General features: G+C 33.5%; 2 protein-coding genes across 2 annotated transcripts in view; one reads left to right on the top strand and one right to left on the bottom strand.

The window, feature by feature from the left end:
* Positions 1-18401, top strand: part of PJA2 (praja ring finger ubiquitin ligase 2) — a 293785-nt gene that overhangs the window by 98620 nt on the left and 176764 nt on the right. The gene's annotated exons all lie outside the window — the stretch shown is intronic.
* Positions 1-18401, bottom strand: part of MAN2A1 (mannosidase alpha class 2A member 1) — a 113708-nt gene that overhangs the window by 48996 nt on the left and 46311 nt on the right. The window contains exons 10-12 of the mRNA XM_048931363.1: positions 11130-11315; positions 10238-10352; positions 7173-7240 (exon numbers count right to left, since the gene is read on the bottom strand). Coding sequence (XP_048787320.1) covers positions 7173-7240; positions 10238-10352; positions 11130-11315 — 369 coding nt within the window. The remainder of the gene's footprint in view (positions 1-7172; positions 7241-10237; positions 10353-11129; positions 11316-18401) is intronic.

Genomic DNA, 18401 nt, shown 5'->3' with positions numbered 1-18401 from the left:
AGCTATTCTTTTTGTTTTTAGCCTATTGTTATGTCTCTCATACTGTACATTCTTTACAGTGTTTTCTATGGAATTCAGAAAATTATTGAACATCTAATTGCAGAATTTTTCTTTTTAATATTTAATGTTAATTATTAAAGGAACTTAAGCATCAAATACAATTATCTGATAAAGATAACTTCACACTACCACTACATCCCAGACAAAAATTGTTGAAATGCTATACATCACGCTGAAAATACTAGAACAGTTTTGAGAAGCTACAAAGACAAAATACTGGAAAGTGTATCATCTGGTTTTCTGGTCTAACTTTGCAAATGCAATTTCAAGAGACAGTAAACAAGATTACTTGTTGGTGCATCAAAAGTAAGAAACTGAAATGCAATGAAAAAATAATGTTTAAATGTTTGAAATATAATTTCTTGAGCATGAACTCAGAGACATGACAGTCAAAACTGAGTTTTGAAAAATAAAGATCAATTCCACAAAGAGCTTCTGAGTGTAAATAACTGCAAATAAAAGCTGCCTTTTTCTTCTCAATAAATAATAAATTTTTTCAACAATTCAGAAATGAACCATAGTTCTCAGTTTTTAAGATACATGCCTTACATCAAAGCAGACCCTCATCCCTTAGTTTATTTGTTTTGCTTCAGAGTTCCCAAATAAAACTTCTAACAAAATGACAGTGCTCCTTCAGGTGCCAGTTCCAAGAAGCCTATGTATAATCCACAGAAACAGTAGAATACTCAATACAATAAAAATTGAAATCTCTAAAAAACTCTTGTAACATTAAAGGAGTGAGAATTACGGTGATGTTAACTCTTCCACACCTTTCATCCCCTCTCCTGTCTGACTGTCAATGAAGAACTTGCCTTTTTTGGTCACAAAGGCTGCTGCACATCTATATTCCACCTACAAAGCCCAGTGATTTTACCTGCTTTTTATTTTATCTATTTCAAAATTTCTAGGTATTTTTACCTGGACATTTATCTCATGTTGATGTCAACTGATGTTTCACAACTCTGAGTGATGTCTGAGTCACCCTGTGCCAGCTAAGTTCCTCTCTGCTTTTGCACCAGGCTGGTGTTCATAAAAATCTAAACATTTGTTGAGTCAAAATGACCTTGAGTTTATAACATATAGAGTCTGCTAATGGTAACTTCAGGTCACCTGAAATCTAGCAAACTGATCAGATAGCTGAACTCTGAGATTAGGTCTTAAATATATTAAAAAAAAATAATTAGGCTATATTAAGCTTAAGCAGTCTTACCTTAGAAACTAAAAATATAACACCTCGTATATGATCTCAAATGACTTCCTAGTTTCTGGCCTGCTTGTACTACTATGCTAAGAATACAAAAGCTTAATTAAGAGTTATTAACAGAATAAAACTCTCTTAAGGCTTCATTAAATGACCATTCATCCTTCCTACTCTCTCACAGATAACAACACAGAAGTTATAATGAGAACATAAGTTTGATTGTACTGCTATCACTACTTCATCCAATTAAAAATGAAAAGGGTACTGTTTCTCATGGGGAAGAAGAACACTTATTAACAGCATATAAACTCCTACAAATATTTTTGGCTTCATTTTAAATGCTACTGTATTCTTCCTTGTTGTCTTTAAAGATTTCCCACTCCACCACTGATAATTTTAAATATCCTTGTTTCAGCTGTCTTTCCTCCTTCCACCAAATGTTTTAATATTTAACTAGGGATACATAGGAATACATACATGTATATGTACCTTACCTCAGAACTCGTGAACATATATAGTGTAATTAAAATGTATTTGATTAAAATGTCAAATGCTGTCAGAACATGCTGTCCCTGAAAATACATTTTATAACTATTTAGACTGTAGAAACATGGGAAAAAGAGGTTAAAAAAAACAATCCTCCAAAGTTAAAGTTGCCAGACAAAAGTATTAAAATACTATTCCAATCCATGGTGACCTTCTTAGCTCAGAAAGAAGCTAAGTTCTGTCGTTGCTGAAGCTTCAATCAATTGCATGACATTATGAGACTAGCTTTTCTTATTGTCAACTCATGCCAACAAGATTTCCATTTCAGTTAAATTTGTTCCCTTCTAACAAAATGCAACAACTTACATGATGCCAAGTGAGGCTTTCTACAAGCTTTCACTTTAGTACATGTATTTTTTATCATGTATTGTACGTATTAACTCAGCTTTAATTATACAGAATGACAAAATGTTGAGAAAGCAGTGGATAGTCAGCTGAATTCATGAAGAAGCAACTGAACTGCAAAATCTTAAGCTAGAATTAAAAAAAATAGTGTACGTGATAGGATGGACATAACTTATGTTAAAACCTTGTCAATTAATATCTGATAACACAGCCTGTTACCAGATACTGAAAGAAGGATAATGGCATAGATTATTTTATCTCCTCAATTTGGAAAAAAAAAAAATAATAATAATAAGAAATGAACCTTTCTCTCATAAACTGGACATCACTAGAATACTTGGTTCTTTAAAAGACCTTCAAAGAAATCACTGATCAGAGTATAAATATAGTATATCCTGTTCACAAATAATACCCTGCAATTCTCTCCTAGGTTAACCATTTTGTGCCAAACAATTATACTGAAAAATTCAAGCTGACACGGAGAACCAATTCAGGTATTGCATACATGTACTGCATTAGCATGCAATCCTGTCTCCAGGAAATAAAGTAAACAAATGACTGGGAAATCCTGCCACCCATATTAATATACCTTTCAGCAACAATGTCAACCAAACTGGTGGCAAGACGTTAATCCTCCCATGACAATCTCTTGACATTTAGAAAACACAACCTCTGGCAGACTTGCCCCAAGAAGCAAGGATTATATTTAAGAACAGTACTCTTCACAGAAGTATAAGGCAAAATCTGAACAGCACATACACAGCAACTGCCCCTAAGGCTTCTTATAGAAACTGTTAATTTCACAACAGAATAAAAGTAGTTCCAAATCTGGTTGGACATTATCTTGAGAAAGCTTTGTTTTCCAGATGGAAGCTACAGTTTTTCAAAAACCATGAAGCTTCTTTTTGTTTATACATTAAACAATCACATCAAGTCTTGCATGTAGAGCATAGCATGAATACCATCAGCTTCAGCTTTATTTGCTTATTTAAAGTAAACTGAAGGATTCTGCCACAGATTAAATAGCATCTCCTTTTGAAAACAGTCTCTGTTCTAGGAGGAAAAATAACAACAATGGTTTAAACTTTACTGATTTCCTTTGAATTCCTGAGAGTCTTAATTATCCTGGATTCTCTCATTCAGTCATAAAAACAAGTCGGGAAAGGATCAAAATAAACAGGAAGCCATTTCATGAATTTCCCACAAGGAAGAGAGCAGGTGACAAATCATAGAGAGAGAGCAGCTTTTTGCTAGCCTCACACATTAAAAAAATTAAAGTGAGAGTACACACAGTTCTTTATTTTAAACTATCAGAGAAGTAACAGAAGTTTAAGCTAGCCATGGGAAGTCCATACATTTTAAACAAAACTGAAAAACAAGAAAACGGTGTGCCTGCTAAGGAGAAACTAACAAAACAAAATACATCACATGATAGACCCTAATGAAACCCCAGATCCAGCATGAGAATGTCATACAGGGTGACACTGATCCTAAAACTTCTCAGAACACATCACAGAACCTGCAAGTTTTCATACTTCTGATTTTGAAAAGCCTTCCAATCAAAGCAAACTTACTTTTTGCTTCTCCTTAAACCTCCATTTTAATTCTATCGCTCCGTCTTCTTTCACTCAATGACAATATGTTTACTAAATAGACATCTTCGCTGACCATATGCATTAAAGCAGCAAAAAAGCTGTCAAAAAAATCTGTCAGTCCACTAAATCTAGAAGTATTACATTGAGTTCTAGTGTTTCTAAAAGCAACGTCAGAATTAAAAAAATGAACTGTGACACAGCTCTTTCAGTTACGTGCTGTTTCTTTTTTCTTCTATTTGCTTTTCTTCTTTCTTCTGTTCTATTATTCCCATTGTTTACGTGGAACAGTACTGAATTAACAGCATCAGCAAAGGTGATTACAGATCTTTTCAACTAAATTCTCATCCAAGTAACCTTGTTCATAAAACACCATTCAAATAGCCATAACTACACAAAGAATTACATAGGTAAGGGGAACAGGAGTGCTGTCAAAATTTTACTTTATTAATATCTAGCATTTAATGAATGTTTCAGAGTTTGGTGGGTTCTTTCCCCTCGGTTCATTAAGTATTTAAATGGGGTTTAGCTAATTCACTATGCTATAATTTCAGCACTCAAATGTCTGATCATAGGACCACTTCAGTGCTCCAAAATAGCAGAGTCACAGTAAAATTTTAAATGCTCCATTCAAAAATAAATAAATAAATAAATAAAAGCTTTTTTTTTTTTTTTGTTAGACACAGATTCAGAAAAGAGGTGGCAAAAGCAGTCTACAGACAAATGAAATGTATAGGTGAGGTGTAAAATAACACCAAGTGTTATACTAGAACACTAGAAGTGTTACCTTCTTGGAAGGTAATAGAAGTGATACCTTCTTGGAACTAAGTCAAAAGACACTTCTTATTTACACAACTTGAAGGAACTTTGTACCAGAACAATAACGACTGAAAATCAGAACTATTTCTGTTCTGTTTTTCCATGCAATCAAGTTGTAAAAGCTCTTGCATGCAGTTTGTCCAACCAGGTTTCTGCCTTTACTACTGAATTTAGCTATCACAAAAAGTGAGAAGAACTAAGAAATAAAATAAAGACTGGACAAAAAAGAGGCAAAGTATACAACCAGTTACTTTTCTGTTGAACATCAGATTTGAAATTGACAATATTGAGACTAATTAATGAGATTCGAAAGAAAAAATCTCAGGAACATTCTATCAAGAATCTATTTCTGTAAATCTATTATATGAATCAAAATACTGTAAGAATGATCAATTGAGTATATTTTTGAGATATTTTTAAAGACCTTGACATGGAAATGCAAAACTACAGACAGCTAAATACTCAACCAATTGAAGAGAAATAATATTTCATCAGTTACACTGACCGACCAAACCTCTGTCCTCAGTAATGGCATATTATAACACTGGAAGGGCAAGAAATTTAGAGATTTTATGCTACAGACAGGGACAATAATGATAACAAAACTTCTAATTGAAAATTCAATTATCTTAGAAATTTCAGTATCTGAGTTTTAACACAGAAATCCTCAATAATAATTTATCAATTTACATTTCAGATTGCATTGGAATGTAACAGCTCCCTTGATAAATCACACAGATAATCATAACATTCATATATATACACAATCAAAATTTACTGTCTTATCTAACACATCACCTTTCACAACGGTAATAGTATTAATGGAGTTTCAGAATACAATCAGAGACTAGACTAAGCTCATGTTTAAAAGCATACATATATTCCAATGAAAACCTTAACAGCAGAGGAAACATACAGTACCGTCGTATACTTAAGCATTATTATAAAGTGCTTCAAAACAGGAAATCATTACAAAAAGGAAGCAGGTTTTCAGGCAGTAATAACAATATTACCTTGTCATTTTTCTCCTGCCATTTACAATTTTTATTTTTTTTTAATCTCTGTATTTGATCACTCATTGCTCTGATTACAGGCTGTCTGGAAGGTGAAGGTGAATTATATGACTTCATGGCATCTTCAGAGTATTAGGAAAGTTAAAAATTAGCAAAACTATTCCAACGTCATCTTTTTCTTAGAAAGCTAAGACAAGTTCAGAGCACAACAGTAAAAGATTCCCAGGATAATATCAATTTCATAATAAAGTTTAGCATGTTTATCTTAATGTATAACTACAGATAAAAAAGGAATTACTTGAAATGCTCTGATATCCAAAAGGAAAAAAAAAATATTACTTAAGCATGCTATGTAGAGAGACACGTGGCACACTGGATGCAAACAAAAAACCTGCCAGGGAACAGGAGCAAGGTAGGTGAAATTTCAACATCTAAATCAAGCAGGGAAAGCAGAAGTGTTCAAATTATACTCAAATGGCAAGAACAACTTGCTTCCAGTTAAGCAAATGTTTATTACAGTATCTATAACACCCTACTAGTGAAGATTTTTAGAGAGATGTTTTGAAGAATTTGAAAAAAATTAGTTAAACAAACAGGCATCTACTTTCTTTTCTTTAGCCATTTTGGACAACAATATAAATAAGCTATTTAACATCTATTCAGTTCACAGAGACCAAAATTCTTACTAAAAAAAAAAAAAGTTGCAAGTTCACACGACTGTTCTAGAGACAAATTCATATCAAAACTGTGCATCCATTACATGCATTTAACTTCAGAGGACTGAAGCATCCTCCTAAGGCTCATAAGGACCAAACTTAGCTCATTTTTTTCTAAGTTGGAATCTCTGAATAGCAGTAATTATAATAGTCTGTCACCTTCATGAGTTAGGCAAGCAAGTTTTATTAGCTTGCTGCCTGCCAGAAACAGGGAAATTAGATACTAGATCAGAAAAACAATATTCACCACTTTTAAATTAAACTTAAATCTCTTGTTCTGTAAGGATAAAATAGCCTTGTATTATTTTATGGATAAACACAGCAGCTCCCACATCCATACATCTTACTCCGTTTATTTAGATGTATCAGTCTTAATGAATGTCTAACTTATTTGAGTTTGTATACCAAATATTTGCAGGGAAAGCAGCAAGAATCTTTACTACAGTGGAAACTTGGAAGTAAGAGAAAACATAGCTTCAAAACTGACTCTTTAAAGATATATATTTATACACCGTGATTTTTAGGTCTTACAAAAATTCACAATGCAATCCAGCCAGCTGTAATCATGTTCAGTTAATATTTTGCTGCTCTCAGTTATAATTTATTAAGAATTACAATGCTGTTAAAGCATATAGTAATCAGACTACTTCACTTGCTGCAGATGAATTAGTGCAATGGGAGAAACTTCCATATACTTGAAAGAATGTTGTCCTCTTTCAAACAGATGAAATAACATCAGCATAACATGCTAAACTCCATTGTACCTTTATTTAAAAGGAAAATCAGAAAACAATGAAAGAGCAAAAAAACTACCAAGTAGTGGAGAAAACATTTATTACCAGAAGAATCTCAGACCCTAAATAACACATGAATTATTTACCTTGGTTGCGATGTCAGCTTTATAACTGTCTTATGTGGCAAAGAATCTTGGGAAGACTGAACATCATCCTACAAGACAACATTTATAAATTAGCTTTTGAATACACTAATAAATATTAGTTATATACAATATGTATTATATACAGTATACAGAGAGAAGATCTTCAGCAGAATCTATTGGGATAAAATAAGAGAAAATATTTTCAAGCTTAAGCAGGGTAGATCTAGTTTAGACATAAGGAAAAAGACTTTTACAGTGAGGGAGATGAGGCTGGATTAGGTCCTGAGCTACCTGATGTAGCACTGGATGTTCCCGTTCATTGCAGAAGAGCTAGACCAGATGACTAAATGACTTTCAACTTTAAAGATTCTATGATTCTGTGATACAAGATTACACAAACTTTATGAAGTACAAAGATATGCTAGCCATACCATAATTAGAACCCTGACTTAGCATATTACACAGAAAGACATCTTCTCAAAAGGTGATTCATAATTATTATGGTTTAGACACAGAATCAGTGAAGATTTTGGACTCTTTAAGACTGACAGAAGAAGCCTTTACTTTAAAGAATTCAGTGAGAAATCTCTGTTCTGTTATTGTCTATTATTATAATTAACCACTATCATATTGTAAGCCCATTTTTTCATTCTTGTATGCCAGATGTTATTATCACCAACCTCCTTCAAACTCTGCAAACAGCTATATAATACTAAGTTTCTATTTACTCACAGAAGTCCTATAATCCTCTATTTTTGTCACACAGACTTCAGTCTTCTGACAGATCTTGTCATAAATAAATCTTCAAAAATAGTTTAGGGGTGTGGTTTTGATTTTTATACAACAAATTTCAAGAATCGCTTCACAGTATACATAAATTCCTGTTTTTCAATAGTTTCTCTTTTCTCTAATAACAGCTTCAGAGAAATTAGTAGTGATGAGATATTGCTGTAACTATTGCCTTAGTTTTTAAGCAAGAAAACAGCTATCAGTACTGTTTCATTTGCATTGGTTCATACAATTTTGACAGCTACAAAAATTGCAACTGAAGTAAAAAGCTCCCAGTTCCAGAGAATACTTCAGAAAACACCCTTAATTTTTTTTTTTTTTTTAATCAAACTATTGCCACATATATGAAAGCTTTTTTTCTGCACCCAATTAAACATATATACAGGACTGGTCCAATTAATTGTAAGGTCTGTTTCAAAACCACTGCCTCCTACTATATTATGATGGCCCATAATGTCAGAGGTCAAAGTGAATGTTGGTGACACAGGAGTAGGAGAATGAACCTTCCCAAAAATATTCTATTATGTTTTGTTGCTGTGTGACAAATTGTGGCAGAGGGGCAGTTTGACAAAATGCTGCGGGCAGGGAAACAGGTGTGTCACTGAATTTCTCCATCTGGAAAAAAAAAAGGCACCCAATGACATTCAGCAATGCTCACTGGACATTTATCGAAATTAAATAGTGGATGTGAGCACCGTGAGGTGGTGGGTGATTCATTTCAGTAGTGATGATAGCAAAAGCAGGTCACTTCCACTGGTCATTTTTATGACCACAACAACCACAACACGCAGGCTCTTGATCATGGCTGACCAAAAAGCTAATGGTGGTGTCTGTACTTAAAGGGCAAAAAGCTAGACTTGAGTCAGCAGTGTGCTCTTGCAGACCACACGCCAAGTGTATGCTGTACTACAGCAGAAGACAGGTGACCAGCAAGACAAAGAAGGATATTTTTCTTCAACTTTATCCTTGTAAGGACCCAGCTGGAGCACTGCATCCAAGTGTGGGTTCCCATCACAGGAAACAGTGGAGGCTTTTGGAGAGGGTGCAGAGGAGGGCCACAAGGATGATCCAAGGGCTGGAGCACTTCTCCTATGAAGACAGACTGAAGGCACTGGGCTTGTTCAGCCTGGAAGAGAGAAGGCTGCAGGAAGATTCCACTGCAGTCTTCCAATATTTAAAGGGAGTTCAGAAATATGAGGGAAATCAACTTTTTATGTGGCAAGATAGTGACAGGACTAGGGGGAATAGTTCTAAACTAAAGGAAAGGAGATTTAGATTTGAGGGGGAAGTTTTTTACTGAGAGAGTGGTGAACCATAGAGAAGTTGCACCATCCCTGGAGGTGTTTAAAGCCATGTTGGATGGGCACTGGGCAATGTGATGTAGTACTTATCTAGAGGTTGGCAACCCTGCCTATGGCAGGGGGAGTTGGAACTTCGTGATCGTTGAGGTCTATTCCAACCCAAGCCATCCTATCATTCTATGAAATATCCACAGAAGTATGGGAATATTAAGCTTACGACATGCTGGAAACATATACAATATATAGTATACTATATACATTAACAAATTATTAACAAATTAAACACCTCATTAACAAATTAAAGTACCTCATTTCAATCTAATACAGGTGTAACAATTCCTAAGATTATCTAGCCATAAAAGTGGACAAGTTGTGTTTGGAAAGGGGAAAAATTAAGAATACTGAAAGTAAATAATATTAGCAAATGCCCTACTTCAGGGCATTCTTGTAAAGTGAGTCTCAAAATGATGTATGGACATCCACTGCTAACTTCAGTAGATTCTTGTTTACAGTGAGCTCAGCAGACGAAAAAAGCACAAGGCTTGTCTAGACTTTGTCCTGAAAATCTGGTTTATACTTCTATTCAAAATAGAAAATATCATAAGAAAAAAAAAATAAAGAAACCAGCTGTGTCAAATTACAAGACTGCATACCATCATGTAGTCATGCATTCTATCTATACTCCTGAAATTATCAATAAATGCAACTTGTAAGAAAATATAAAAACTCAATTTAACTGTGTCATTCACAATGTGGAACATAATAAGCCCAATTATCTAAGTTGTGAACTTCTTTTCAGCTTCAACAGCTGAAGTTTTCAACTTTTATTTTCCAACATCTTCAGTATGAACAGTGGTAAGAAGTGGGTTCTTGAACAATTATTAGCAGCAAATTTCAATCTGATCTTTCCCAGACCACTCAACTGTATTGAAAAGAGTACTCATTTTTTAGAGAAAATGAAGAAATATAGCTTACCATCTTAAGGAATGGAGTGGATATATCATAATTATAAGCACCTTTATCCTTCAAGATAAGAATATGAGCAGAGTCAATTATCACTTTCTTCAAGTTCATTAGAGAATGGAAAAGCCTGTTAAAATTTTTGAAGTAGCATTAGTTTTCAGAAATTGTTTTCTGTCATTTATGCTAAATTTGATTATATTCCTAATTTGCATCCTGAAAACATAATTTCCATTCCACTATTATACCACAAAATGTATGCCCCTAACATACCACTATTTCATAAAACGTTACTCTTAGGGAAGTTTGTGTTTTATATGTTTCATTTCCGATATCTGAAGTGAAGACTGGCCTGAAAAGTTGTTCTGAGTAAAGGTTGTATTTAAGCAGGATTAAAGAAACCACCAGGAACACAAAAATAATTCTTTTAAATGATTATCATTGCTTCCACCTTCTCAACTGATACAAAGTTTAAAGATTCTTAAATATACAGCTATGTAATTTTAATTGTAATTTTATCTCATTGTGCTCATTGCACTAATTTATATGTTTTACTCTGTTTTTATGGATAAATCAATACTTTTTTGAAATTTAAGAATATTCCCTATGAACTCAGTAGGTTCAAAGATTATCTTAAAGGCAACTCAAATAGTAATTAATAATCAATTTAAGAGACATGCTGAACCATCAACCAACAATCAATCAAGTTCAGTAATGCTTTATATTCCAACAGGCAACAATTCTCCTACACAATAAAATGCAGACATTACTGTAACTGATAATATCACACTTTTAGAACTGAGCATTTTGCAAACTGTAGTAAACGCGTGCCTGCTTAAAACAAATCTTTTTGTAAAAAAAGTAATAGCAAAATGAGATTTAAGTGTATACATCTATATTAAATTACCTAGTGCCATAATCCACAACTACCCAATCCTTTGATGTTCCTGTAATAGCATCATGATGCTGAAAGAGTCCAAGGTTCCTCCTTGCTTCTGTCAGCAATTTATAGTTATCCACTGAAGGAAATACACTCATCTTATTGTATTTATAGGACTGTACCAAAGCCAAGGAGTAAAGGATCTCAGCTGCTCTGAAATAGTACAGAAAAATAAAATATTTTTAAAGGTTTAAAAAGCAAAATGCAAGAAACATTTTACCTGAGCAATAAACTTGCACTGACAAGTCTTTAATCATATCTGGTTCCACGAGATCTTGAAATCTAGTCATTTTCAGCCTGCTGCTAGCTTCAAACAGTTAAAAATCTCAACTGCACACCATCGTCAACTAGCTTTACATCTTGTGAGCTTTCTGCAATGCTTGTCAGTGATAGAAAATAGTTATAGATTAAAATTATATCACTATAACATAGCATAAGAAATGTGAGATATACAGATCAGATCTTCAAATAAATACAACAGAGACAGACTGTCTTACGGGAGATATACGGGTTTTTATTTCAAAAAGCATCTGTTTATAAAATAACATTGTCTTAAGTATACTAATCTGTACATTCTACATATACACATGTATATATATATTTATGTGCGTGTAAATACAGGTATTTTTTCAATTACACAGAATTTACAGATTAGTATATACATTTGTATGTATTTATATGTTTATGTACATATATTTATATGTATATTTCTGTGTGTGTATAAATAGAGTTATTCTCAAATTACTAAAATTACAAAATAACAAAAGATAGAATACTTACATATATATAAGAATATACACTTTTACTTATAAGTATTCTATCTTTTGAAATTTAAGTTAAGTAACTTATCTAAAAGAGTTACATAATACATCCATACTAAATAGTCATTTGATATGTAGGAACTCTGGATACAAAACACAGGTAAGATTGAACACAGTGAGAAGCCTTTCTGTCCAATTTCTTATGCTAAAGCTTCTGACACTAAATCATTATCATTAGGTTTCAACTAGTTTCAGAAGAGTATGAATTTATTTTACAAAAATACTGCAATTGCCAGTCATCCTGAATACCTAACAAAGATGCCTGCAAAATATTTTGGATATCATCTGTTAACTTTTTCTTATCTCCTTTTCCTACAACATTAGGGTACTGTTTTTAAAAATGAATTTCCTCACAGTTAAAGGAAACCAAGAAGTTACATACTACTAGTGTGAAGTGAAAAAAAAAAAAGAAAAAAAAAAAAGGCAAAATGTCACGCTATTGATACAAATGTAAAACCCTGAATAAACTCTGTTTGAAAGATTTACCTTTCTTTTTAATTGACTTAGCCACTTCCTCTAGAAGGAACACTTGGAACTTCTTTGCCTTTCAGAAAAATATGTGATTCTGCTTTACAGATCTAACACTTAGATCAGTCTTTTAGATACAGATTTTTCCTTTCAGATCTTAGTGTTATTTTAAACAGTAGAATGGTTCAGTGGTCTAAGAAGAAAGATACCCAGAAGAGAAACCAATAGTAACATTCTAGTTTAAAAATCTTTAACTTAGAAGCAAGAAGTTACACCTTTCAAAAATCTCCCTATGAAAGTCATATAAAGCCTTAATATTTCTCACTTCTATTTCAAACTAGAGCATATTGGAAGCATGACTAAGAGAGTTACTTAAAAATTACCCATTTGTAGTCATTTCATTCTGTAATTCTACTTCACAGAACACTGAATAAACGAAGTATTACTTGACTGATTTCTCAAAGATTATACCCATTATAGCTTTAGGTCCACTCTCTATGTAACCTAAATAAATAAAAGTAAATGATTTCACCAAGAGTTTCTGAACTCTGAAGATCTGCCGTTTTCTAGCCATCTGGTACAAGCATTCATACATCTTGTTCTTACATGTCATACACAGAGGCTATAGAAGGATGAATATCTTTTCAGGTACAAAAGCCAACATGCTTTGGTTAAATTCTTAAAAACAAAAGTTTAGATTCACCTGTATATTTAGCAGCTTTTGCAGGTGTTGAAGTTAACTTACACTCGTACATGGGTAAATATTTTAATGGTGTAAAGTTGTAAATATCAAATATAAACTTGAAAGCAATTCACACAAAACAGCAACATAACTACTGAAAAGCAAAGATGAATAAAGCAGATGCAATAACATGTTTGAGAAGAATAAAGCTACGATAAAGCTAAAATGAAATTAAATCCTTAATCCAACATAACAAACATGAATCTCAGGCAATGAATTTTGCCCACTATCAGTGTTAAACAAGGCTGCTTTCACTTAAAGGGAAAGATACTTACGATAGATTAGTTCTCATTAGCTTATTATTTATAATGAAATTAAACTAAAAAATAAAACGTTCCTAAGAAAATCATATTTTTGTATTTTAAATGCCTTACAAATTCCCTCTTTGTAAGCTCCTAAAATTCTTAGGTTTTTGTTTGTTTGTTTGTTACAAAAGCACAACACTTGCAACATTTCAAGTTCTGATGAAATGTTCAGAAAAGCTTAAAAGGGCTACCTTTTAGCACATAAAATATTTTTTACATAAATGAAGATTAAAATTAGACATTTTATGCTTGATCCGTTTTTTATTAGACCACACAAACATTTCAGATTTCAGTAGGTATTTTACTTGAATTAAGCTGTCAAATACCCAAAAAGTACTTTTATTCCATCTGCCAGAACTGAATTTTCACAGCCTTTGTAAGTATTCTAATATGAAAATATCAAGTCATGATTTCACCTGCATTTTGCACCTGGGTATAAAAAATTATAATACAATTTTGTACTTCAATTTCCTACCTTTTCAATAAAAACAATATGTTAATATTCAAGATTTCTGTAAACGACTAGTTTTGACATATTTTAGCCTGTACACTTAGTATGTCCAATTTCAAAAGCTGAGAAGTTGCTATGTTCTTCTAGAATTTGAATTTTAAGAAAAACTACCTCCAACATGAAAAGAGTAAAACACGAAAGCTCAAATCAACAGTTAGTTACATTTTTATTTCAGCGTCTATTCTAGACGTTCAACTGTGTGTCAAGCTACAGATTACTAAGAGATGTTAGCAAAATATATTTTTAAAAAAGTTGAGTATAATGAAGATTAAATCTACTGTTTAAAACTACTCTGCAAGATCTAAAATAATTATCTGACAAGTGCAAATGGAGACTTCTGACCTGATTTGCTTCCCCAAGTCTTCATTTCTCACAACGCAATAACATACAGAAAATGACTTACAGAGGTTGACAATTTTTCATGGTAGAAAGAGATAATTACTGAAACTGATATCATCCAATCTGAATAATATGTCTAAGCTTTTTTCACAGAAGGCAGCAGATGGATCGAGTAATTATTTTCTCTCAAAACATTTGCCTGAACTACAGACATTTAACTACAAACAAATATTAAGCTTTTTTGTTCATCAAAAACAAAAAAAGCATGGCAGGAAAGGTATTGCAGTGAACAACATAAAAGGTCCAGTTTGAACTATTCCCAGCTCTCTTCACCTTCTTCATTTTATCTAGTAAGTAAAAGTGAACTAATAAGCATCTGTTAAGTTCAACAGGCTTTGACCGCAGGACCCAGTAATAAGACTAGCGAATCTATGCTGTAAAGCCACTCTCACAGAACAGCTGACATTTCAGTCTAGCACCAGATAGCAAAATACTATTTCCAAGAAGGATAAGAATGTGGAAGGGACTATAATTTGGGGTCCCATAGCACCTACTATACTGGTTGGGCTACAGAAAGAAGGATGCCAACAGCCATCTGGTAATAGCTCGCCAAAGAAAAGCAAACTGGCATATAGATCTATAGCTTTGTCTTTTTCACCTTATGAAAAGCGCATTAAATCCAATTAAAGTACTAACATACAAAAATATGATTACTTGATATAAATCACTGGAACACCGAGCTTTTGTGGATCTAGAAAATGCAACCATGGAGATAAGCAGTAAAGAATTGAAAATATACAGATAGCTTCTGGAATATAACAATATTTAGGATCACACAATAAAGTAAATTGTTTTTGTATATATGTACACACACACACATACACCCTAAGATTGACTAAAACATGAGAACTTTAACAAAAGAAAGGCAATTTGTATGCCTTTCAATAATATTCATATAAATTATCAATGAAGTAGAAAATAATATTCATATTGGATATCAATGAAGTAGAACTTATCTGCTTTACAACACTTTTCAAAATACTTGACAAATAGTTAAACTATCAACATAGCAACACTGCAACACACAAAGATATTTTTTCCAACTCAGGCCTGGCATAAAAATGCTTTTGTACAACTAAGCTCATAATTTTTAAATTATGACTTGTATCAATTTCCTATTTTGCTACATTGCTAGCAATATTGTAGTCTGCAAACCTGTACAGAATTCTTTTTTCCTGAATGTTTATACAGTTAAGGAAAGAGAAGCAGTAATTTCAAGAAAAAAAACAAGGAGAGCTTTTTGTTTTATACTTTTCAATCTCAGACTTTAAGGCTATATACCTCTAAAGTTCAGTGTACATGTATTAAAAGGTGTGCAAGACCATCTATTGGGATGTGAGATTTTCTTTTCTAACATTAGTAAATCAATTATTTAATAATAAATATTAATAAATTGTTAATAAGAATACTACTTTAATCACTACTTACACACAACTTAAAAATATAACTTATCTCAAACCTTCTTCAAAACTTCAAAACTTCACAGAAGTAATTCTGTGCATGTTTTAGTGTTGCCAAGGCCTTCTTGAAGGATACCTACGCACAGCTGGCAGGGCCTGGTCTCAAAGCATATAACCCAGGCTCTGCAGTGTGGAAGAAGCTGGAGCTAGTGGGCCTTACCAAAGTGCTCACAAAACACCAAGACTCCAACACAGCACGAGCAGGGACAAGGTCAAATACAGGTCAGGACTTTGGGGCACTCTGTCTAGTCAATCACCACAGAAGCTTGCTGAAGACTCCTGAACTTGATGAACACCGAACAAAGTCGGAGCAAATAAGTTATACAAAGGTGAGCATACACATTTACCTTTGTTGAGCCTCCACCCCTGGACCACAGAACTAAAATGATGGCTGGGCAGTGATACACACAATTAGGTAGACAGACAGACAGACAGATATACACACAAATCTGGTAATAGGGATGCGAAGTGTATCTTGTGAGGAGAGGCTGAGGACATTGGGCTGTCCAGTTTGGTAAAGAACAGGACGAGATGTGTCCTCACTGCTCTCTGCAGCAATCTGAGAAGGGAAAGCACAGGTAGATGCTGGGCTCTGCTCCTGGGAATTGATGTCAAGATGGAAACAGCACAAAGCTGCGCTGCCAGGAGGTGTCAGACTCTCCATTAAAAAAATTTATTTACCATGCCAGTAGTCAACTACTGGAAGAAGCTTCCTGGAGAGACAGTTGATGCTCCATGCCTCTAAGTGTTCAGGAGACATTTGGACAGTGTCCTCAGTCGTTCCACTGTGCTTTAAAGTTTTGGTTAGACCTGAACAGTCAGGCAGTTTGACCTGATGATTACTGCAGATCTTTTGCAACTGAACTATTCCATAATTTTCAAATGAACAAACTTACAGAGGGGAAGGAGAGAGAGGAAGGCAATAATTTATTTTTTTTTTTTACAGCTGGAGTGGCATGATGAAGAAGTTTTGAAGACCTTTATTACCTCTGACCATCCCATTACGCTACTGTTTTTGAGAAACCTTAACCGGATATCTCAATTTCAAATTGCCTCTTCTCAGTAAGTTCATTTAATCAAGTGTAACTATTTTCTGATAATAAAATTAAGACTGCAAACACTCTTAAAATCACTGGTACATAGAAAAAAAAAGAAAATCCCAGATAAGTAGAGCTAAAATAGAAATCTAATTATACCGTGAACACTCCTTGCTAGCACATCACATCCTACTACAATTGTTGCAATTCACGTCCTTACATTTCAACAAGACTGTTTCAGTTTTGAAAAATGAGTCCGTAAAGAGATAAAAAGATATTTTCAATGAAGAAAAAAAAAAAAAAGTGCAAGAAAACATTTTGAAAAGCAGCATAAAGAATGAGATGCTTCCACAACAGGAAGAGGAAAACTCGGAACAGCCGGTGGATCAGGTACACAGTTGCTACATAACACACGCAATAAGAAAATGCTAAGCCAACACTGAAAACATTTCAGCACTGAGACAATATGAAATATGAAACATGAAAAAAGAGCATCATTTTAATGAGCTTTAGGTATATGCATTGATAATCTTCCAAAACCAAAACACTACAGACATAACTTCATCATCTTTATTATAAAATTTTTACACTATCCTTCTGAGGAAACTTCTTGCTTTCTACCATTCCTTACAACTTTGTCTTACTTTCCTCCTCTTTGCTGACTGTCGTTGGTTTCCTTCCTCAATACTTGGAAATCCATCAAAGTTCTTAACTTCTTCCTATTCACTGCAATACCTCAAAAAATTTTGAAGTTTTATTGCATCTTCTCTTCCTAAACACCTTTTTAAGTTTCAGGCCCTCAAATTTCTTAGGTCTTGCTCTTGCTTCCTCTTCTTTATAATTTTTCCTCAGATCTGTTACTCTATATTCTTTGAATTCAAACAGAAAGCTAAAAAAACCAAGTTAATTACAAGATGAACAGAACTTACAGATCATGTACAAGATGTATCTCAAGTCTGTGAAGTCTACACTTTACCTGATTTCAGATTTTCTGAAATCCTATATATATATTACCTTTCTTGCTCCCTCCACCACTGCCATTGCAACACAAAAATATGTGATCAGAAATACTGTAAGGATCATTCATCACTCTACATATTTTCTATAGCCCAAAAGGTCTGATCTGCAAAAGAGGCTGCATTCCAATACCTATACTTCAAAAGGTCCCTTCAAAGACAACAAAAAAAATCCTTTGAGAAAACATCATTTTAAGAGTCATCCTTGGAAACAGGATCCCCAAGTTTTGCGAATAGACAAGTCACAGATTTGCATCCCATGCAAAATAGTTTCTAGAGCCATCAATACAGTTTAGTCTTTCTCAGTGCATTTGATCCACAGACTTATTGATCCACATACTACAAAGGGAAACACTTAATTACCACGTTAATAGAGCAATTTTTTTTTTTTTTTTTTTTAAAGATGTAAACACTTATCACAGCAAGGCAATCCTGACAGTCTGAGGCAACACAATGTTCTTGACTACTTTTAAACTGCCT

Source organism: Lagopus muta, chromosome Z (assembly GCF_023343835.1).
Source record: "Lagopus muta isolate bLagMut1 chromosome Z, bLagMut1 primary, whole genome shotgun sequence".
NCBI classification, from domain to species: Eukaryota; Metazoa; Chordata; class Aves; order Galliformes; family Phasianidae; genus Lagopus; species Lagopus muta.
The sequence above is the reverse complement of the archived record's forward strand: the minus strand, read 5'-3'. Positions and strand labels throughout refer to the sequence as shown.